General features: G+C 41.0%; 1 protein-coding gene across 1 annotated transcript in view; it reads right to left on the bottom strand.

Annotated features, from left to right (window-relative positions):
• Window positions 1-9,253: 9,253 nt before the first annotated feature.
• The window catches only part of AHRR (aryl hydrocarbon receptor repressor), a gene marked incomplete at both ends in the record, with an annotated part of 67,027 nt that continues 57,704 nt past the window's right edge, over window positions 9,254-18,576 (bottom strand). Inside the window, 5 exons of the mRNA XM_084259997.1 lie at window positions 9,254-10,373; window positions 12,948-13,089; window positions 14,042-14,160; window positions 15,689-15,888; window positions 17,265-17,398. Coding sequence (XP_084116123.1) covers window positions 9,254-10,373; window positions 12,948-13,089; window positions 14,042-14,160; window positions 15,689-15,888; window positions 17,265-17,398 — 1,715 coding nt within the window. The remainder of the gene's footprint in view (window positions 10,374-12,947; window positions 13,090-14,041; window positions 14,161-15,688; window positions 15,889-17,264; window positions 17,399-18,576) is intronic.

Raw genomic sequence — 18,576 nt, 5'->3', positions numbered from 1 at the left:
AAAAGTCGATTCCCCTCCTGTTTCTCTGCTCCCTTCAGGTACTGAAAGGCTGCAATGAGGTCCCCCAGCAGCCTTCTCTTCTCCAGGCTGAACAAGCCCAGCTCCCCCAACCTCTCTCCGTAGGGGAGGTGCTCCAAAGCCTGTAATTAAGGACCGTTACATTGCACCCGTGACTGCTCAGGCAGAAGCTCAATTCACCCAACGCTAAGACAAGTCCTTCTCCCAGGGACAGACCGCGCTGCTCTCCACGTTGACAGCTCCCCTCACACCACGCCCAGGGTGAGCTCCGCACGCCTGGGAGCGCGGTCTGAGCTCTGCCTTAGGCCCAGCGTTAGCGTCCAGCCTGGGAAAAGCCACGAAGGAAACGTACTCACTTCACAATAAAATATCTTCTTTTCGGACTCCGGCTTGCCATCCTCCGGCTTCGCTTCGTCAGCCACAGCGCTCATCCTGCTGCGGAACCGGCTCGCTGCGCACAACGAGAGGAAAGCGAGAAACACCCAACAAATCCCACACTCTCCTTTACACGGCGCTTCCCCGCAGACAGCCAGGGGCGGGCGGGAGGCGTTAGCCGGCTGATTACTGATTACTCCGCTTCAACGCGCTGCCAGGCGAAACCGCGGCGCTTACCGCGAAGACGCCCTCACAGCCTTATTAACCCCTTAGGGACAGGCTCCCGCCCCGGTCCTCCTCCTGGAGGAGGTCTCAGGGAGAAGCCGCCCCCCCCGCCCCCCCCCCGAGAGCATCGCTCTCCGGCCGCCCCGCGCCCCCGCCACCCGCCGCAGATGACACGGCGGTACCGCCTCGCCGCTCTCACCCGCAGCTCCCCGGCGGCTGCTCCTTACCGGCGCGTCCGCAGGCGGCCCGAGAACCGCAGCGGACCCCGCAGACCCCCTCGCCCCCAACGGCATCCGGGAGCCCAAGCGCCCTGCCCTCGGCTCGTCACTTCCGCCGCTCCACAGCGCCAAGGAGACACCCGGGGCCGAAACCAGCTGCGGACCCAGCTAACAGAAGCCCCCCCCCCCCCCCCCCCCCCAATCAACGGGGACGTGGGGAGGCTGAGCCCGCCTCTCCGAGCCGGGGGCGGCAGCGCCGCGCCCCCTGGCGGGCGGGCAAGCGGCATAACGGAAAATGGCGGTCGCGCCCCCCGTAGCCCACCCACAGACCCCTTTCTCCCCCCCTCCTCCCCCGCTGCCCGCACCTCTTGCCGCAGCGGGGTCCGCAACCTCCGCCGTGCGGAGAAGGGGGAGGAAACACGCTCGCCAAAGGGGTTTAATTTAAATGCAAATATTTATTTTGAAATGTCTTAACTTTACACTCCCGACGGGTAATAAATGTAAAATATAATTTAAGAAATACACTCGAAAGGTCCCTCCTAAAAGCAGGCCAAGGAAACAGTACAAAAAAAAAACCAAACCCCCAAAAAAACTAAACAGAAAAGTGCACCAGTTTTAACAAAATTCCAAAATACCAAATCCACGTTTTACTGCCTGTTTTTAATTAGCCCGCTAGTGATATATCTTGAAGTCTATTATACTTGTATACGAAGCAGCATAAGTCGATACTGGTTAGGTTACAGGTTACCCGAGGTAATGTCATTACCTCCTTTTTGCTTGTGCAGGAGTTGCTGGGTTGCCCCCCTTCCCTCCCTGCCGTTGAGGGGCCGGAGTGACTGGCCTGCCTACCCGCTTGAGCTGGTGGGGTAGCCAGGATGCGTGCCCCAAATGGCATGCCTAAAACATGGCGTGCCTAAAACATGGCGTGCCTAAAAAACATGGCATGCCTAAACATGGCGTGCCATGGCACGCGGCGTGCGTGCAAATAGGTACGTTAGCAAATAATGCTGGGGTGGTCGTGCTGGTCTCTGCAGAAATGCGCCCTTCTTTTTGGGGAACGTGCGGTACCAGAGCGGCCAAACAAGTGTGGGCAGGTGTCCACGCACCTGTTCTTTGATCTTGGCCTCCACTCTGTTTCCTCAGGGAGAGCAGGAATGGCACTTCTAATACAGGATTATTAGTGGAGTTTGATGGCAGATGATACCCCTTTCCAAGATGCATGGTAGTATTCATACTGGTATCTTTCATGGGCATTTCTGTAGGAGTCAGAGGCCTTTACGTTGAGTCACTTTAAATCGCTTGATAATTCTTTGTGGTTCTAATCTCACAACCTAAAATAGACTAATTGAAAACACTGCACTGTACATGTTGTGTAATGCTTCCATGCATATCAAAAGTGCAATTGCACAGTGAAAGAATAAGCACATGTAGAAAAAAATGAGAGAGGCAAAAAAGGACAAAATGAGTTCCTTGATGAGTTGAAAGAGACACCTTTTGTGTTTAGACACAAAAGGTTTTGGCAGTATGTGTACTTGCAGAACTAAACTGCCAGTGGTAGCTCGGACTTTTTTGGCAGTACAGCTTCCTGAAAAGGATGTTTCACCTGATGTTTCACCAGTGAAGTGATTCCCTCTTTCAGGAGTATGGCTGCAATTAGTGAGTACCTCTGTTTTATCAAGGAGGGCAGGGGGGAAATGGGGGATTGCACTTCTTCCTAACATTGTTCTCTGGGCAAAACTTTTGAAGTATGCCAGCGGTGAAAATAAAGCTACAGACATGGAAGACAAAAAGGGTGGAGGCCACAATGTACCATCCTATAACATTTTAAAAAAGGTAGAAATGTATTAGGAAGAAAAAGGAATATTTTTTGATGGACACAGCTGCCTTTAAGTAAGTAAGTGGTTTTTGGCTTTGTTGAGAAACTGGGGGAGTAGGGGAAGATGTGTGAGAAAGGACTGTTTCAGAAAAAGGAAGTTTATTGACCATGTAGAGGAATAATCTTTTTGGCTATGGTACAAGTGGAAAGAAAACCGAGTACTGTTTCTGGGAACTGAGATAACTTTTGCCTTTCACAGAATCACAGAATCACAGACCATTAGGAGTTGGAAGGGACTTGAAAGATCATCTAGTCCAACACCCTGCCAGAACAGGATCACCTAGTTCTTAGAAAGACAAAATTTGTAAAAACACACAACAGTTGATGCTGGCATCTCCTTAGCTCACAGTTTAAATGAGCACAAAGAGGATACATATGATACAAAAGTTAAAATTTAAAAAAAAAAAAAGAAAAAGGTTCAGGAAGGAGAGTAGTGGGATAAGGAGGGGAGAGACCAAGGTGTGACCTAAGAAGAGTCAGAACAGCAGTGTAATTCCTGTGACACCCTCTTGTGCAAAATGGGAAGCTGTAGACCAGAACTTCACCTGATTTACTTAACATAGCCATTTAATTAATTAAATACAATTACTGAAACTAGCTAAGCAGCTGCTGTTCTTTCCCTTACCTTCTGCCACATTTCATATTAGTCACTGGAATACCACAATTCTACCAATACACAGGTGAAACTGGAAGTTTTGGCTGCTGTACAGCTGTCCCTGGAGCCCTGTCACATCAAGAGCAATTCAGGAAACTTCAGACTGCACAGTTAGAGCTCCCGCTGCATGACTGAGCTGCAACAACCAGCAGCAGGAGCGTTAATGCAGGCACTGAATTGGCCAGAGATTTGAAGACTAACCCGGGGAAAAGGAGCAGCACTTCATGCCTCCTAGAATGATGTTTTCAAACTGATTGAGAAATACAACTTAGCATTGAATTACCTCAATCCTTGCTGTCAAGAAATTATTTTCAGCCTGAAAAGTTACAAATTTTCATTTCTACAGAAAAAATAAGGGCATGATTTCAGACTTATTAGGAGTGGGTGGAGAATTAATGGTGTGCTCACAGAGTAATTGCATCTTGAGAGCAATATATCAATCAGAGTGATCTCCCTCCAAATTTGTCTTAACAACCTTATATTACTTTAGAACCTTATATTAGAAAAGTCTTTGCCTAAGCACAGGCAAGTGCTTGGATCTCAATGTGTGTTGGGACTTTTTAAGAAGTACTCTGAGCATGTACCATATTTTTCAGCCTGTCACTGACAATTTTGTTCAGAAGCTTTTCTGATGTCATGATAGGGAAGTGTATTTATAATGACAAGAATATGTGCCACGTATATTTAAACATAGAGTCATATTGGTCAGGGTCATGGTAATGTCTATGAACTTAATTTACTGGCAAGCAGTCTGAGGATTCTCCTCAGCTAGATAAAAACCTCGTGAGAACAACCTAAGCATGGCTGCCTGCAGAATCGTTACAGAAGGCTGCATCAGCTGTGACACATGGATTTCAGACCAGACTTAGCAAGATTTAAAAGAGAGGAAGAAACTTCATGGAAAGAAGTTTTTTTCCAGAAAGAATTTTTCTGCAGTCTGGTTTATGGGGTTTTGTCTCAATATAATAAGTAACGTCTTTCCATTTTAAATGCTGAGGTTAAGACAGTAGAGAGAGAGGATGAGAGCAGAAAGAACAGACAAGAAAAATAGAACAACAGCTTATCATTCTGAGGATGTTTGGATTTTTTTTTTAGTTACATGACACTCTGAAGAAAGAAAATGGACATTAACTTTTTTCCATTACCTTAGGCAACATATGTATTTATAGGTAGGGGAAATGATGCATTTTAACTATATCAATTAAAACATCATACACCGTTAAGACAAATTCATGGCTTTTCTGAAATAACAACAGTGGGTGAGGTTGTCCTGCTTCAGTTCCAATATGGCTTCAACACAAAGAGTTAAGAAAGGCTTCTATGCAGCAGAAGCTGATCTTATCCCACAGAATACTCCTTGCCTCAGGCTTTTTTCTTCCCACTTAAGTTTTTTAAACCCTAGGAATTTCTGGAAGAATTGCACATGTCCTGTTCATCTCAATACTGTGTAAAAGGATCAGCACCTGAAGTCTCACTGAACTGTCTCATGGGCAAATGTCAGACCTCCCTATGCCATCCAGGAGACTCAATTCTAAGGGTTTCCAGAATACATAGCTGTGTTCTAATGGAGGGTGATTGCAACATGGAAATATGCTTCACGTTACCACATTATGTTCAAGGAGTAGGATGTCAGTCTTCCCTGCAGAGAATTTAGGTACAGTCCCTTGATCATTCATTTCACTAGGGAATTCTCCAAACTGATGACCAACTGAAACCAGCTTACCCCTTGCACACTGCTGCCCTCACTTCAGATTTCCAAAACTTTAGTATCCGAAGTGTCTAAAATGAGTATAAATTATTGACAGTGGAGGTCTGCCCCAGTTTCAGCCGCTGGTGTAACTGCATCCCAGCAGATATTAGCAGCAGGTAAAAAAATTGTTGTGTAAGTTTACCCCTAATTCAAATTCAGTTGGTTTTCAGTAAAAAAAAAGTGGCTTACAATGGTGTACTGCAGTTGGACCAGCATTTGTATGGTGCTCAGCAGCTGTCTGCTGATAGCTAAAATCAGGAAGCATTCTCAGTGAAGACAAGACCTTAATCAGCAGCTTTAGCATTGATAATAGTGTCTGCTGTCTGTGTGATGAGCAGTCTCGGAGGAAGACACATTCTCAGAGCTTTTAGAACTCCTCACCTGTACCAAAAACCACCCTCCCTGAACAGCAGAATTCATAAGTTCATCCTGTCTCAACCTCTGAGGAGTTTATGGCTGAAGCAGTTTGAATGCTGTCATTAGTCAGGCATTAGAGGCTTGCACTGGAAGATTAAAAAAAGGCATTCCTTTCATCCTGGATGCTCCAAGTTCATATCAGACAAATGTCTGACTATGCATCTCTTCTACAAGAAGATTGTTGTTACAAGAAGTGCATTGTGAGTCTCCTAACACAGACTTTAAGGCTGCGCCTGAGGAATGCAAGTAGCATCAGTCATTGAAAACATCACCGGACTTCCCAGCGCTAGTTTTTCATACCAAAGCAATAACAACCACTAAGAAAGTGTAACCATCTAAAACAACCGTTCTCTTTTTTATGTTGTTTACCAATCAGCATCAGGGGATCATTAATGCCTGCATACAAAAAGGTTTTATAAGATTAAATCAGTGTCAATTTAACAGGGTGCAATGTCAGATTTCAATCCAGTCTCAATCCAGAGCACATAATGTGTGGAAAGGGTGAAGGAATATCTATGCCTTAAAAGCAGATAGCAAGAGGTTCTTTTCCAGCACTTGGTTCCCCTGTTCTTTCCAAATGGTGTGATATACCAAGTACCTAGAAGGAACTGGTCTTTGTTTGCTACCAACAGTGGTTAGCGATTGTCCAAAAAGAGGATAAGCTGCTGATCTCTTTCTAGGCACAATTCTTAAGAGAGTGCAGCATGTGTGCGATAAAACTAGAAAGAATTCCACTGATGCCACATTTTTTGAGAGAAAGACCTGGAATAACAACTCGGCCACAAATTACATGGCCCCAGTTTGAACATGGTGTGCAAGTTAAGTATGTTTATTGTGGGTTCAGACTTTATGGAACAGTAAGGAAGCAAACCCAACTGTATTTGCACAGGGCAGGAGTCTGAAGGTGGCTTTTGAGTCACACCTTCATCCATCCTCCTTGAAGAAAACCGTTACATGTCTTATATCAGATTTGATTCATTTACATGCAGAAGCTCCATTTATATCTGTAATAGCAATTGAGATGCATAAAATGTGACTGGGTTTGTTGGGAAAATGTGACTGGGTTTTTTGGGAAACACAAGAAAAATCATCCCAGCTGAAATAAACCAGGAAAGCCTTGGAGTATGTAGAGTTATGTCAAGAAAATAGCCTTTATTCTGTAATGGAGAGATCTATAGAGAACTTGTGCTGTTAGCATCAGTTACTTAGGCACTAAAGAGAGAAATCTGGTTGATACACTTCTCCCACTGTAGTTGTGCCAGGAAATATTTCTAAGCACAGACAAAGCATTCAGTGGCACAGTCCTCTGCAGAGCTGCACCTGGTGTGACACCGTGCATCCATGCAAAATGGCACCAGCATGTCCACATGATGAGAATAGTGTTTTACAGTCGTGTTGCATCAATGTAAATGATGAGAAAAGGTGCAAGGTAGTGTGAAAGCAGGTCCAGGTACTCTCATTCAGAGGGGTGTGACAGTGAGTCTGAGTGTAGAACTAAAAGAGCAGCTTTTCAGCAGTAATGCTGGCATGTCCTCCACTTGCCCCCAGCCATCTATTCCCACACTACCCTGTCTCCACACTATCTCATTTCTGTCAGGCAGCTGCACAAGGAGCTGAGCTGGAGAATAATACAGGGTTCTAGAAGGAATTGCTGCTCTTATTTTTGTAGATAGTGAATCAACAAGGCAGAGTTGTGCAGTCCCACTGATGTCTGACAGTCTTACACTACATGAGTATACCCAGTTTGCTTGCCCAGATTTTTGTGATTGGGATTAAATGTATGTGACATTGAACAGTGGTGTACCAGAGAGGGGTGTAAATTCCACTGTTATGGTCATATCTCTGAGAGGGGTCTGACGTTGCATTGCACGCACCTATAAAACTATTAAGCCAAGGATATCAAGACTATCCCAAATCAGAGACAGCACAAAGCCAACAGGAAGATGATTTACCTCAGCCACACACACAGAAAGAGAGATGTTCTGGCTTGGGTGTGGTCAACTGGGTCATGGTAGATTTAATTTGAGCTACAGTAAGACACCATTGCACCTCTTTACCATCCCCTCTTGTGTTTCTGCTGGGAATTCTGCCTTCTGCAGGACAGTCATCAAAAGGTATGTGTGTTATCCCAACCATTGTAGCATGAAGTGCAGTATTTCAGGTCAAGCCATTGTTCACAAGCACTTAACTGACATGCAGAGAATGTATATCTTTACATCTGCCAACTCAAACATACAGGCAGTAATTTCTTCCAAAGACAGACAGTCCTGCAGAAGGGTAGCTTTATGGGTGCAGAACCATTCCCATACCTGAAAACTACATTTATCCCACGTATTTATAGCATTTGGGAGAAATTTTTGCAACTTCTCTGGCATGTAAAGCCATGGCCTTAGTGACTAATAGATATAGAAATGAAGACGTTATAATTATTTATAACATTTTGAAAAAGAAAACATTCATAATAGGGCTACTTTAAAAAAGCACATAAACATCTAAACTTTTTTTTTTTAAATCATGTGGTTTTTACATAGATAAAATCGATATAAAGTTGAAATAGTGCAATTTTTAAACAAAAGTTAGTGCAGGAGTCAAACTACAACAACAAAAAACCAAACTAGAAGTTGTAGATTTTTTTGTGCGTGTGGAAAACCATTCCTGCCTGGGTTCCAAGGAAAGCATACAGACCTGTTTCCAAACTCACCAAAGTGCTTTTGAAAGGTATACATCCTTCAATTAACTCTCCATGAGATTAAGATTTTCTGTTGGGAATGAAACTAGGATGCTTCTGAAAACAACATACCTAATCCTTGTGTGGGATTTGGTTTTGATGTCAGGTGATGATGTCCAACAAGCTGCTATCAGTCAAACAGATACTATCAAATAAAAGAGTGGTTTGTTAACCTTACAAGTAACAGCAAGGAGTATAATTGGAGAACCCATGTACACTTAACACTCATGTACATTTAACAGCACTTTGTAGCTCATTTCTAGAAGCAGGTAACATCCTATAGTTTAGTCTTTCAAACAGCAACATGAAAGGCTGGTGCCTTTCAAATGGAAAAATGCAAGTACTAAAACAACAGTATTATCAAGGAAACTTGGGAAGAACCACAGTTTGAACTGAAATGATTTCTAATGCTTTGTATGAAAGTAATTTGTTGTAATTAATGCTATCCTTTTAAGTTAAGAACTGTTGGGAAGCCCTTGCATGTTGCCAAAAATTTAATGTTGAGATAAAGAAATAGCTGATGCTGAGTAGAAAAAACAAATAAATCCAAAAACTCCTAAGGCAAGCTGGCCACACTGGAGACCATAAAGACTTTCTCTTTGCGCAAAGGCATCCCATCAGCTTGAGAAAAATAAGCAGAACAAAAGCAGGTAACAGAAATACCCAGACCTTGGTAATAAACTGGAGACGAGAGGAGAAGGGTGATAAAGACAAATTAGCAGGTACACCTGTGCAGTGAGCAATGATTATTTTTCTGTCTGAGGTTTTTATCTTTCTTTCTTTCCAAAGATCACTAAGAGAAGGGCGGGGAGGAGGGTGGTGGTGGTGAAGGGTGTGTGTGCGTCTGTGTCTGGTTTTTCTCACACACAGAAACACACACACTCAAAATCTTTCCACTGGCTTTTAATTTTAGTAACTCGTTTAACCCAGCTAGAAGAGAATCTACAACTTCTTCCTTTCAACATTATAAATACTCCAAATGTTATAAAATCTATTGTAAAAACGTACATTCAGTGGTTTTATGAGGCACAGGACCTGCTAATGTATTTTCAGGAAAGCTCATGTGTATTCTGCTCTGCCCGCTGCTGGACAGGGGTGGAGAATCCAGGGGCTCACGCTTGATTGCTTGAACCAAGCAGGGGTTTTTAAATTCGCAGGGCACTTTAAAGGCCTCGTTATTCTGCTCTTTCCCCTCCCCTGGGCTGGGGCTGTAGAAGTGGCCGTAGCACGCCGTGTGCGGCAGGTCAGCCACGCTTTCCAAACACCCGGAGGAGTTCTGAGGGCAAAACAGGGCCGCCTCCTTGCTACGTGGTCCCTTGCAAGGTCTGTTCAGGCTTAGGCTGTTGGGGTGATTCGCTACGATGCATTGCCAGTTGTGCGGCGGGTAAAGGCAGTGCCTCGGCTTCTGGCAAGGGGAGGCTGGCTCACAGAGGTCCGGTTCCGTTTTGAGGTGCACTCTGTTGGGGTAGCTAAACACCTGCTTTCTCACCGAGCCGTTCTCATCCATCCAGGCCCGGTTCTGTGATGTCAGGTAGTTATCAGCGATGTTTTCAGAATCGGAATCGTATTCCGTTTTGATAGGCATCTCCAAGGGGAAGGCGGCGTCATAGGGAGACTCTGAGGATATTAGTGGTCTCTGCAGTTTCAGGTGGTCCACGGCGTAGTTCTCCGCACAGCGTTGTTGTACGCCGGCATAAGGCTGGCAGCTGTCTGCACTCCCCCAGTGGGAAGGGCAGGTTGATGCTAAATTTAAGAAACTTTGGTCTCTGTTGTAGAATGGCCCAGCTCTCCTGTTCGAGCATGTGTTCATTCGCTGGCTCATGGAACAAGGACTCGAGTTTCTTAAAGTCCAGCTGCTGCTCGTGGTGCAGTTGTTTTGGACACCTAAAAGTGCTGTGTTAGAACTGAGAGGTTCCTCCTGCATGAAACACTCACCGTTTGTATGAGGCTCGAACTTGACTTTTACATTGTCTTGTTCATTTTTTACTGCTGTCCAGTTAAGATGCTTCCACTGGCCCAAAGTGTCAATGGCGCTGTTATAGGAAAGTCCCTCCAGGTTTCCTTTCAAGTTGGAAAAACTGCTTGGTATCTTTAGTTGCTCATCTTCTTCCCTTTCAGTAACAGTAGGGAAAGAAAATAAGTCAATCAGAGGTTTCTAAATGGATGTTTTGTGGGATACAAATGTATCACCTTGGCAGGAGTTACAAGAGATACTTTGTCCTTAACTTGAAATGGGACTCTCACACTCTTTTCCATATAACCTTTGCATTTGTTCAAGTGAAAAAAAAGGGTGTGCATGTATCTGGGTGTCAATGTGTGTGTACACAGCTCCCTTTCTGTGGCACTGTCATTTAAATTCTGACACGCATTTACTCTTCCATTTCAGTCACCCAGTTCACAAAGACCTTAAGTATTGTAGTACAGTATGGCAACTACCTTAAACTTATGTTTTTCCATTAAAATATATCTAAATAGTATTTTTGTGCAGAAAAAAAATAGAGATAAAATGCAAAGAGTATACCAAATTAAATCTATTATGTTAACAAGGAATTATTTGGGCACATAAGAAATCTCTGGTCAAAGTGATTTGAGGGAGAACCATGGGGGTCTTATATTTTGAGAATGCAGAGTTAGCTGAGAGGAAATAAAATGCCTGGGTTAAGTGTCCAGAATAGTCACAGATGTTTGTATTGGGCATAGGTTTGATTTAAATGTCTAACTTCACATTGTCTTTCATTTTCTGTAATGGTCAGCAAATTATTTTTAAGTGACCTCCAGATGAAGTACTGAACATCAACAAAAAGCTCTGGCAGAGAAACTTCCCTGAGCATTTCCATGCCTGATACAGCCGCTTTCAGAACTTGGAGCCCAAACCTTAAGGTTCAAGATTAGTCTGGAATTCACTAATGTGCTAATTCCCAACCAGGCAGGATGAGAGCTACAAAACCACCACCCCTCACTCTCTGAATAAGTAACTGCGTATGAAAACCTGAAGAGCTGGTAAGGGCTTTAGAAGGCTTTTTCTTACTTAGGTCACTATAAATAACATTCGCCTTGTGTATGGTCTTGCAAATATAGGATGTTCCAGTAGAGGGAGTCCATGCTGTAACAAAGAGCGAATGTCTCCGTGTAATAAATGTGCACCAAGAATGGAAACGTATTCGCTGGGTTTTTTCCATGAGGTATAAATTGTTTTCAGTCCTCTGCTAAATACTGTTATTGTTATTATTGATAGCCTTGAGATGCAAATGATATGGTACAAGTTTGCTGCAGAAGTAGCTTCTCAGGGAAGGGTTTAATTGGGAAGGAATGGACTGGGCAAAATATAATAGTCACAAAAGCTTAGACACCCAAATGAAGAATTTTACAGTGAAATAGTATCTAGTGAAAATTCTCCAAAAGAATCTGTGTTTCCAGGAAGGCAGCATACATTTAACAAAAAAAAAAAAAAAAAAGGAAAAAAAGTATTTGTGAGGATGAAGCCTATGGCAGGCTATCAGGAGGACAGAACTGAATATACTTTCCAAGTGTAACACTGCAGTCTGCAGGAACAACCAAGTGCTAAGGAAGGATTTTAACCACATGGAGAGTAAAAATATAACTAAAGACACTTGAAAGAGCATGCTTAATTACACAAAACTGATTTAGAAGTAGAGACTTGAATACAAGAAAGAGGCTATTTTAATCTGCTGCTTAGTGCATGCTCATTCCCTCACACAGCAAGAGGACGTTTGTGCCGTGCCCGTAAAGGTGAAGAGTTGCACCACCCTCCGATGGGAACTCCTCATGTAGAACCTGGGACATACACTGACTGCAAGGGATGTCTGCTCTAGAAGTTCAAAGACTTTTGCATTTATTTCTTCCACCTGCAAGGCATCCTAGAGGGAAAAAAAAATGGTAACAGCCACATTTTTTCCACTGGGCCAGATGGTAGTTGTGTACACCTCCTGGCCCCTGCTCATTCTGTCCACTCTCTTATCTCTTCCCTCAGAGTAGCTTGAAGAGATACCTCAACAAGGCCCACAGCAACTGGAACAGACAATCTCATGGGAGAAGGAAGAAAAGCCTATTTGGGAGGAAAGGGTAAAACCCTGCCACGAGGTCCTCTTTGAATGCAAATCTGTGAGATTAACTTCCATTCCAAAGCTAAGCCTACAGCCAGCTAGATGTATCTATCTACAAACATACAATGCATATGAGCATCCCTGTTCAGATTATGTCATACATCCAAAACTGAAAGCATGAGCTTAGCTGTCATCCACAATGAAAAGAAACCCAAACTTAATATAATCAAATGTTAAAAAGTAGAATACCCAGAACACTAAATCAGGGAAGAGTTTCAGATGCACAGTAAAACAAAACCCCAAAATACATTTTTGTGCAAGAAAGTCAAAACATATTAATAATCAAACATTTTGGTTTTGAAGCATTCTGCTTTAGTATGTATGTACACTCAACTTCAGAAGAAAGAAAGACCAAAGAAAAAAAAAAATTTTGCTTGGGATTATAACAGCCACTTTTTATGATTCAAGACAAAAATGGATTTCCATTTCATAAGTAAACTAAATCATCCTCCTTCAGTTCTGCTTTTAGGCAGCTCCAGTCCTTTTAAAGATCTCACGCACAAAAAATACATTCATTCTTCTGAATTTTAATTTTTCTTAAGTATTAGAAAATATACTTACTTTAACATTTGCTGTTGGGTAAGGAGATATTCTGAACAACCACTTCGATACAGAAGTTGAGTATTAGCTTGAACCCAGACCCAGTGATCTTCATTTGCTTGTACTTTGACTAGAGAAATGCCATTTTCTCCATTATTCTTTGCTATACAATTTAAAAGAAAATCTAATTTAATACAAGCAGTATTTAGTATTTTTTTCTTATCTAAACTACAGGTGAATGTTCACAGATTTGTTTGCTGCCCTGGAATCATCAGCATCGGAAAGTACAAGCTAAAAATATGTCACAAAACTAGGCAAATTGCATTTAAAAAATAAAATTTGAAAAGACTAATGAGGCACACAAACTGTAACCAAGGAATTTTCAGTAATATTAGTTCACTATAATTTTCTCATCTCAGTAATAGTACTATACCAACAAGAAAATGTTCATGAAAAATCAGGCTGTGACAGAGCAATGGTTTTAAAGAAGTTAGTTTTCCAGCAGGTATGACAGAAGGCTGAGTACTACTCTATTCAAGAAGTTGCCCAGTGGGGTAGACTCAGCATCAAAATTTTATCCATTGTAAAATCTGAAACATGGAATAGACTCACATAATATTGCCACAACAAACACTGGAAAAGCATGAGTCAAACCTGCAAGCAAATCATGAATTTTAAATGCAACATATTCTATTTTTCCTGTTTTCTGATCTTTGGGTAAAACTAGTGCTTCTGATGTTAGCCAGTTTTCTTCAGAGAGGGAGAGATATGATAATTTATTATTAAGACTTCCACGTAATCTTGTTAAATTCAGTACTACCATATTTAGGAAACCACACTTTGAGTATTCTTAGTTACTATAATTGTTTATATATCTGTAAACTCAGCATCTTGGGATTTCTTCCCACTTCAAAATAGCAGTACTGTTTTTGGAGGTGGTGGATAATTTATTTTTTTTTTTTACTCTTTTTTTTACTTTTTACAGGAAGTTTTTTAGATAGAAGATAAAAGAGATCCTTGGGACCAAACCCTGGAAGTCCTGATAGGAGAGAAGAAAAAAACATGATTTTTTTCCACCAAACTGTATGTAATCCAGAAGTATTTAGCAGACACACCTTTGGTTTGGTTTTCAGCCATCTGTAGCACATTAGTGAAAGCTGCACCTTCGTGGTGGCTGTTTCTCCCGTACAATTCTGGTGCTTCACACAGACCTGGATTAACTTTAGAACTTGAGCTGTAGAGGACAGAAAATGTGGATAATTCCTTGTCAGTGAGTGACAACACAATAAGATCACAAACTCTGAAAGATATGATCTTCAAGCTGTTGACCATCAGCAAATACTTAAAGATTAAATATATAATAACCAATATTAAATAATGATCTCTGTTCTCCGCATAATTCATTTGGTCAGATTGGTGTTTGACTTGAATTCTGCATTCAATTAAAAGGAATATTTATATTTAGGAGTACTCTGCTCACAATTTACTGTATCTGGCATAAGTTTCAGCCTGAATTAAGACAAATGCTGTGTATATTCTGCTCTGCTTATTAAAGGTACCTTCAAGTTCTGTACATCACACTGACCAGCAGTGCACTTAAGAACTAGTATGACTTCATTTTGCAATAACCATTATATGCTTTGAATTAATTTCTTCCAGTCTTTAGTGCAAAATGCATATTGGGACTTTGGAAGGGTACAAAGTCTGTAACACTGATTTACAATTTTTTCCCTTTATTAAGACCATCAGAAAATAAATTACTACATACATTTGCCAGCTATTCCTGGCCAGCATGCTTCAGGCCTGAACCAAAGAAACACTGAAGTTAAATGGCCACTTCCTTCTTGTCCTCTGCCAGTCAGTTAGGAAAACTTAAAGCACGGCTCTTCTAGGAGCTGAATTCTGATCATCAGCTAATTTCACCAAAAAAGTAGCAAGGGGAAACAACTTTCCAACTCTGTTCCAAAAGCCTGTATAGTCCATTATATCAGCAATTTAATTCTTGTTGAAAGGATGTATGTGCTAGAACCACACCACATGTCTGGAGAGCAAATCTACACATATTCTGATTTAAAGCGAAATTATGATGCTGCCAGTCACACTGATGAGCATCTTGCTTTGCAGCATTAGGCTTCATTGCTGTAGGATTATATTTAACCAAATAAGGGAAAACATTATCCTAGCCTCAAACATCAACTAAAATTCAATCATAGAAGAATAACGAAAGTAAGTGTTAGGAAGGAAACGAGCCTGACCACAATCTGTCCTGACCTGCGATTGTACCAAGTGATCAGCCACAGGCTGTTTAGTGCAATTGTGTTCATAAGCCTTACGTTGTAAGATAAATACATACACCAAATACATCTTATCTGAAGGTACTGAAATTTGAAAACTCTCAGTAAAAATACTTTTTCTTTTACACTCTCACAACTAGTAGAATGATTTACTGTGTTGGTAACTTCTGAAGGTTGGCAAGATATCCTAACTTTCCAGTTCTTATATAAAATTATATATAAGGTAATATAATACTTAATATGTATTATATATAAGGTACAATATATTATAATTTTATTTATTATATTTGTTATATTAATTTAAAAACATTTTTATTATGTACTACATAATTAAATCCAGATAAATTATTCACTTTTCTAAGAGGTTTAAAATTGAGAGTTATTTAGCCTAATTTATGCTTTTTACATACTTAAACATGAACCCCATAGTATATTTTACTAACTGCTAAAAGATTAATATGAAAATACTTTGTATTCACTGCTGCTGCATCATCAGCTTTGTGCTTTGCTTTCACAAGCAGGCTTTTCATCTTCATCTCTGTCACAGAAGGGAGCAAAAGTGGTACTACTATGCAGAATAAAGACAGCTGAGGTGGCAATACTGTTCCTGATGAGGACTTCTTCCTTTGTCCAAAAAGAAATTTTAGTTTGCCTTGGAACTGCATTGTCTGTTATAATTAAAAAAAGAGAAAAAAAAAGAAAAATAAAGAAAAATAATTATCTTAAGCATTTAGTGTATAAACATTTAAAATGCTACTACAATCTATGGATGATGTTGTTCAACACCAAAACCAGTTTTGAAACAGGGAGAGACAACCAAGGAATTTCATTATCTTAAAATTTAAACCATGCCATTCCAGAGACATGGTGAGTAGAGGTACTATCAAAGGTAAAATGAGACATTTGAGGCATGGGTTTTTTTGTTTTTCTCTCCTGTGTAGTTAAAGTAGAAGTTCTATGTTATGTTCTGTTTGCTGAGGCAGGCAGCACATGGTGGTGCAAACAGCTATTTCCTCTGTATCTCAGCATGAATCATCTGCAACTATTATCTTCCCATGCTCTGTTCTCTTCACTGAAGTGGTTCCTGAGTTTCTTTCCTCTTGCCATGCACTTTCTCTGGGGCGTATATGGACTGGCACAACCCAAGGGCTGTGCAGACAGGTGCCAAGGGAAAAGATACGCCCAAGAGAGCCGGATGCAACATATGTAGCTTGGAAGGAACCATCCCATCCCTGCCTCAAATGTCCATATAATCAGAAGGCAAAGATCAAGTTAATAGCAAACTGCTGCCTCTGGGTGAAAAAAATTACCTATCACAAAACAACCAGAGAAAAATCAGTCCGTTTGAGTTGGGCATTTTCCAGAGCTACAAGATAAAAATGGGGATGCAGAAATGAGTGACTGATAAGGCTGTTCAGAGCCTTTGTCTTCCAGCAAATGAGCATTTGATGCAGAAGTTGCATTTCCCTGTCTCATGCTGATCCTCTCATTGTCTTTGCACGTGTTGGACTTTTCATAAGAAGAAGCAGAATTAGTCTTTACTAAGCAGACAGGGAAGTGATATCTAGAAATGAGCCACTTCTAGTTAGCATATTTGAAGAGCATGTGAGAAACTTTCTAATTCTGTTTTTTATTCTTAAAGGACACTCTACAAAAGGGGAAAACAGATCAGTATTATTCTTGTTCCTTAAAGCAAACACTTTGTGCTTAAATATTAAGGGTTGAAACTCAGGCTTTGCTGCCCTTATGCTAGGCCTATTACATAAATTGAGGGCAGGTGTTGTCCAAAAGGGTTCCAAACATAAAAGTTTATAGATTCTTTCGATTTCAAATATTACAGCCCTCTTTTCTCCCGTCACTCTTTTTACATATTAATAAATGTCTTTATGTGTTTCTTGTTAGTGCATAGCAAATTAAAACAATATCCTGTCCATGGCTCTCCACACTATTTATGTTGAAATATTTATGTTGAAATAATTTTCATATGAAGTCATTAAAAGCCAGTATGTCGTGACTACAGTTCTCTGAGAGAAAATACACTTACAAGGAAGCCAGAAGTACTGTCCAACAAGCAGCGAACTCGACAGATGAAACACCGAGTTAAGAAGGAAGAATAATCTGTTGTGGTGCTGTCATTCTCTTGTGCTTTAAACAATTTGCTGAGAATATATTCTTCTCCTAGGAACAAGAGTGGAGGCAATGTGTATCAGATCACACTAAAAAGAATGAAAACATTCCATAGCCAATTAAAGAAGCTCTTATGGAAATTGCTAAAAATTACTTTATGGAAGGGTGAATATTAAATTGTATCCTGTATAGATACATCTGCACATGCTCTACTAAAAGAAGAAAACCTTGACAGTGGCATTCAGGTGAGTTTCTTTAGAAACTTTGACTTCTTTATTTCCTGAGAGTTTTTGTGGTTTTTAATGATGCAAAGCAGGGTAACAGATGTTGCTGGGTTTGAGTTCAGAGACTGGAAAAGAGGAACAAAAAAAGGAAAATTTCTAATGCAACAGAACCAAACAAATGAACAGTCACTGATCAGCTAATGTTCAGATGTTGCCTCCTTGATTCTTAATGAAGCATTTTCCAGTTTTGGAGTACAAGTGCATAGCTTGTGAAATACTTATTTCCCAAAAGGCACAAGTATTTGCACAGAACTGTGAACTCAGGAACTTAAATTCTCCACTCCATATATTGGGATAGGTATTCCAAATGTTTATAAGGTTTGATAGTTTGAGATATTCATACACATTGTTTTGTTTTCTGCATACTTCCTACCAGATCTTGCAAAGTTCCTCAGATGTGTGTAAGACTCTTGCAAAGCACAGAAACTGCAAGGAAATCTATCTAAGTTCTGTGGCTATGATCCTGAGGACTTCACAAAAGCTGCTGAAGGGTTGCTTGCAAGTTTCTCCCCACTCTTCTGGAGACTGTGCTTCCTAAATTTCTTTCCTCAATTACTTTCTCACCTTCTGGTTAAATGTATACATTTTTCTGGAATTATTTTTTTATAAAGTTTACAATTTCAATCTCTTTGTATTCTGGTAGTCATAATTTCAGCTTAATGCCTCATGTAGAAGAAACCTTGAGAACACGTAGTCACCTGTCATCCTAAGGAAATACAGCCTTGGAGGAATAAATGCACCCCTAAACCCACTTGCTCTTCTGACAAGTCCCATCCACATAACTTTGCTTGGGAAAACAAATGGCAGAAAGTGATGTGGCTGCTGTGGTACTGAACAGAAACATTTTGTGGGGGGTGTTGTTTCAATAATGAGTGAAATACTAATGTCCTGATCAGTAGGAACAAAAGGTTGGTGGGATGAACAATGATGTTGTTCATTCTGCAT

Source organism: Gallinula chloropus (genome assembly GCF_964237585.1).
Source record: "Gallinula chloropus genome assembly, chromosome: 2".
NCBI lineage: Eukaryota > Metazoa > Chordata > Aves > Gruiformes > Rallidae > Gallinula > Gallinula chloropus.
Note: the sequence above shows the minus strand (reverse complement) of the source record. Positions and strands in the feature narration are given on the sequence as shown.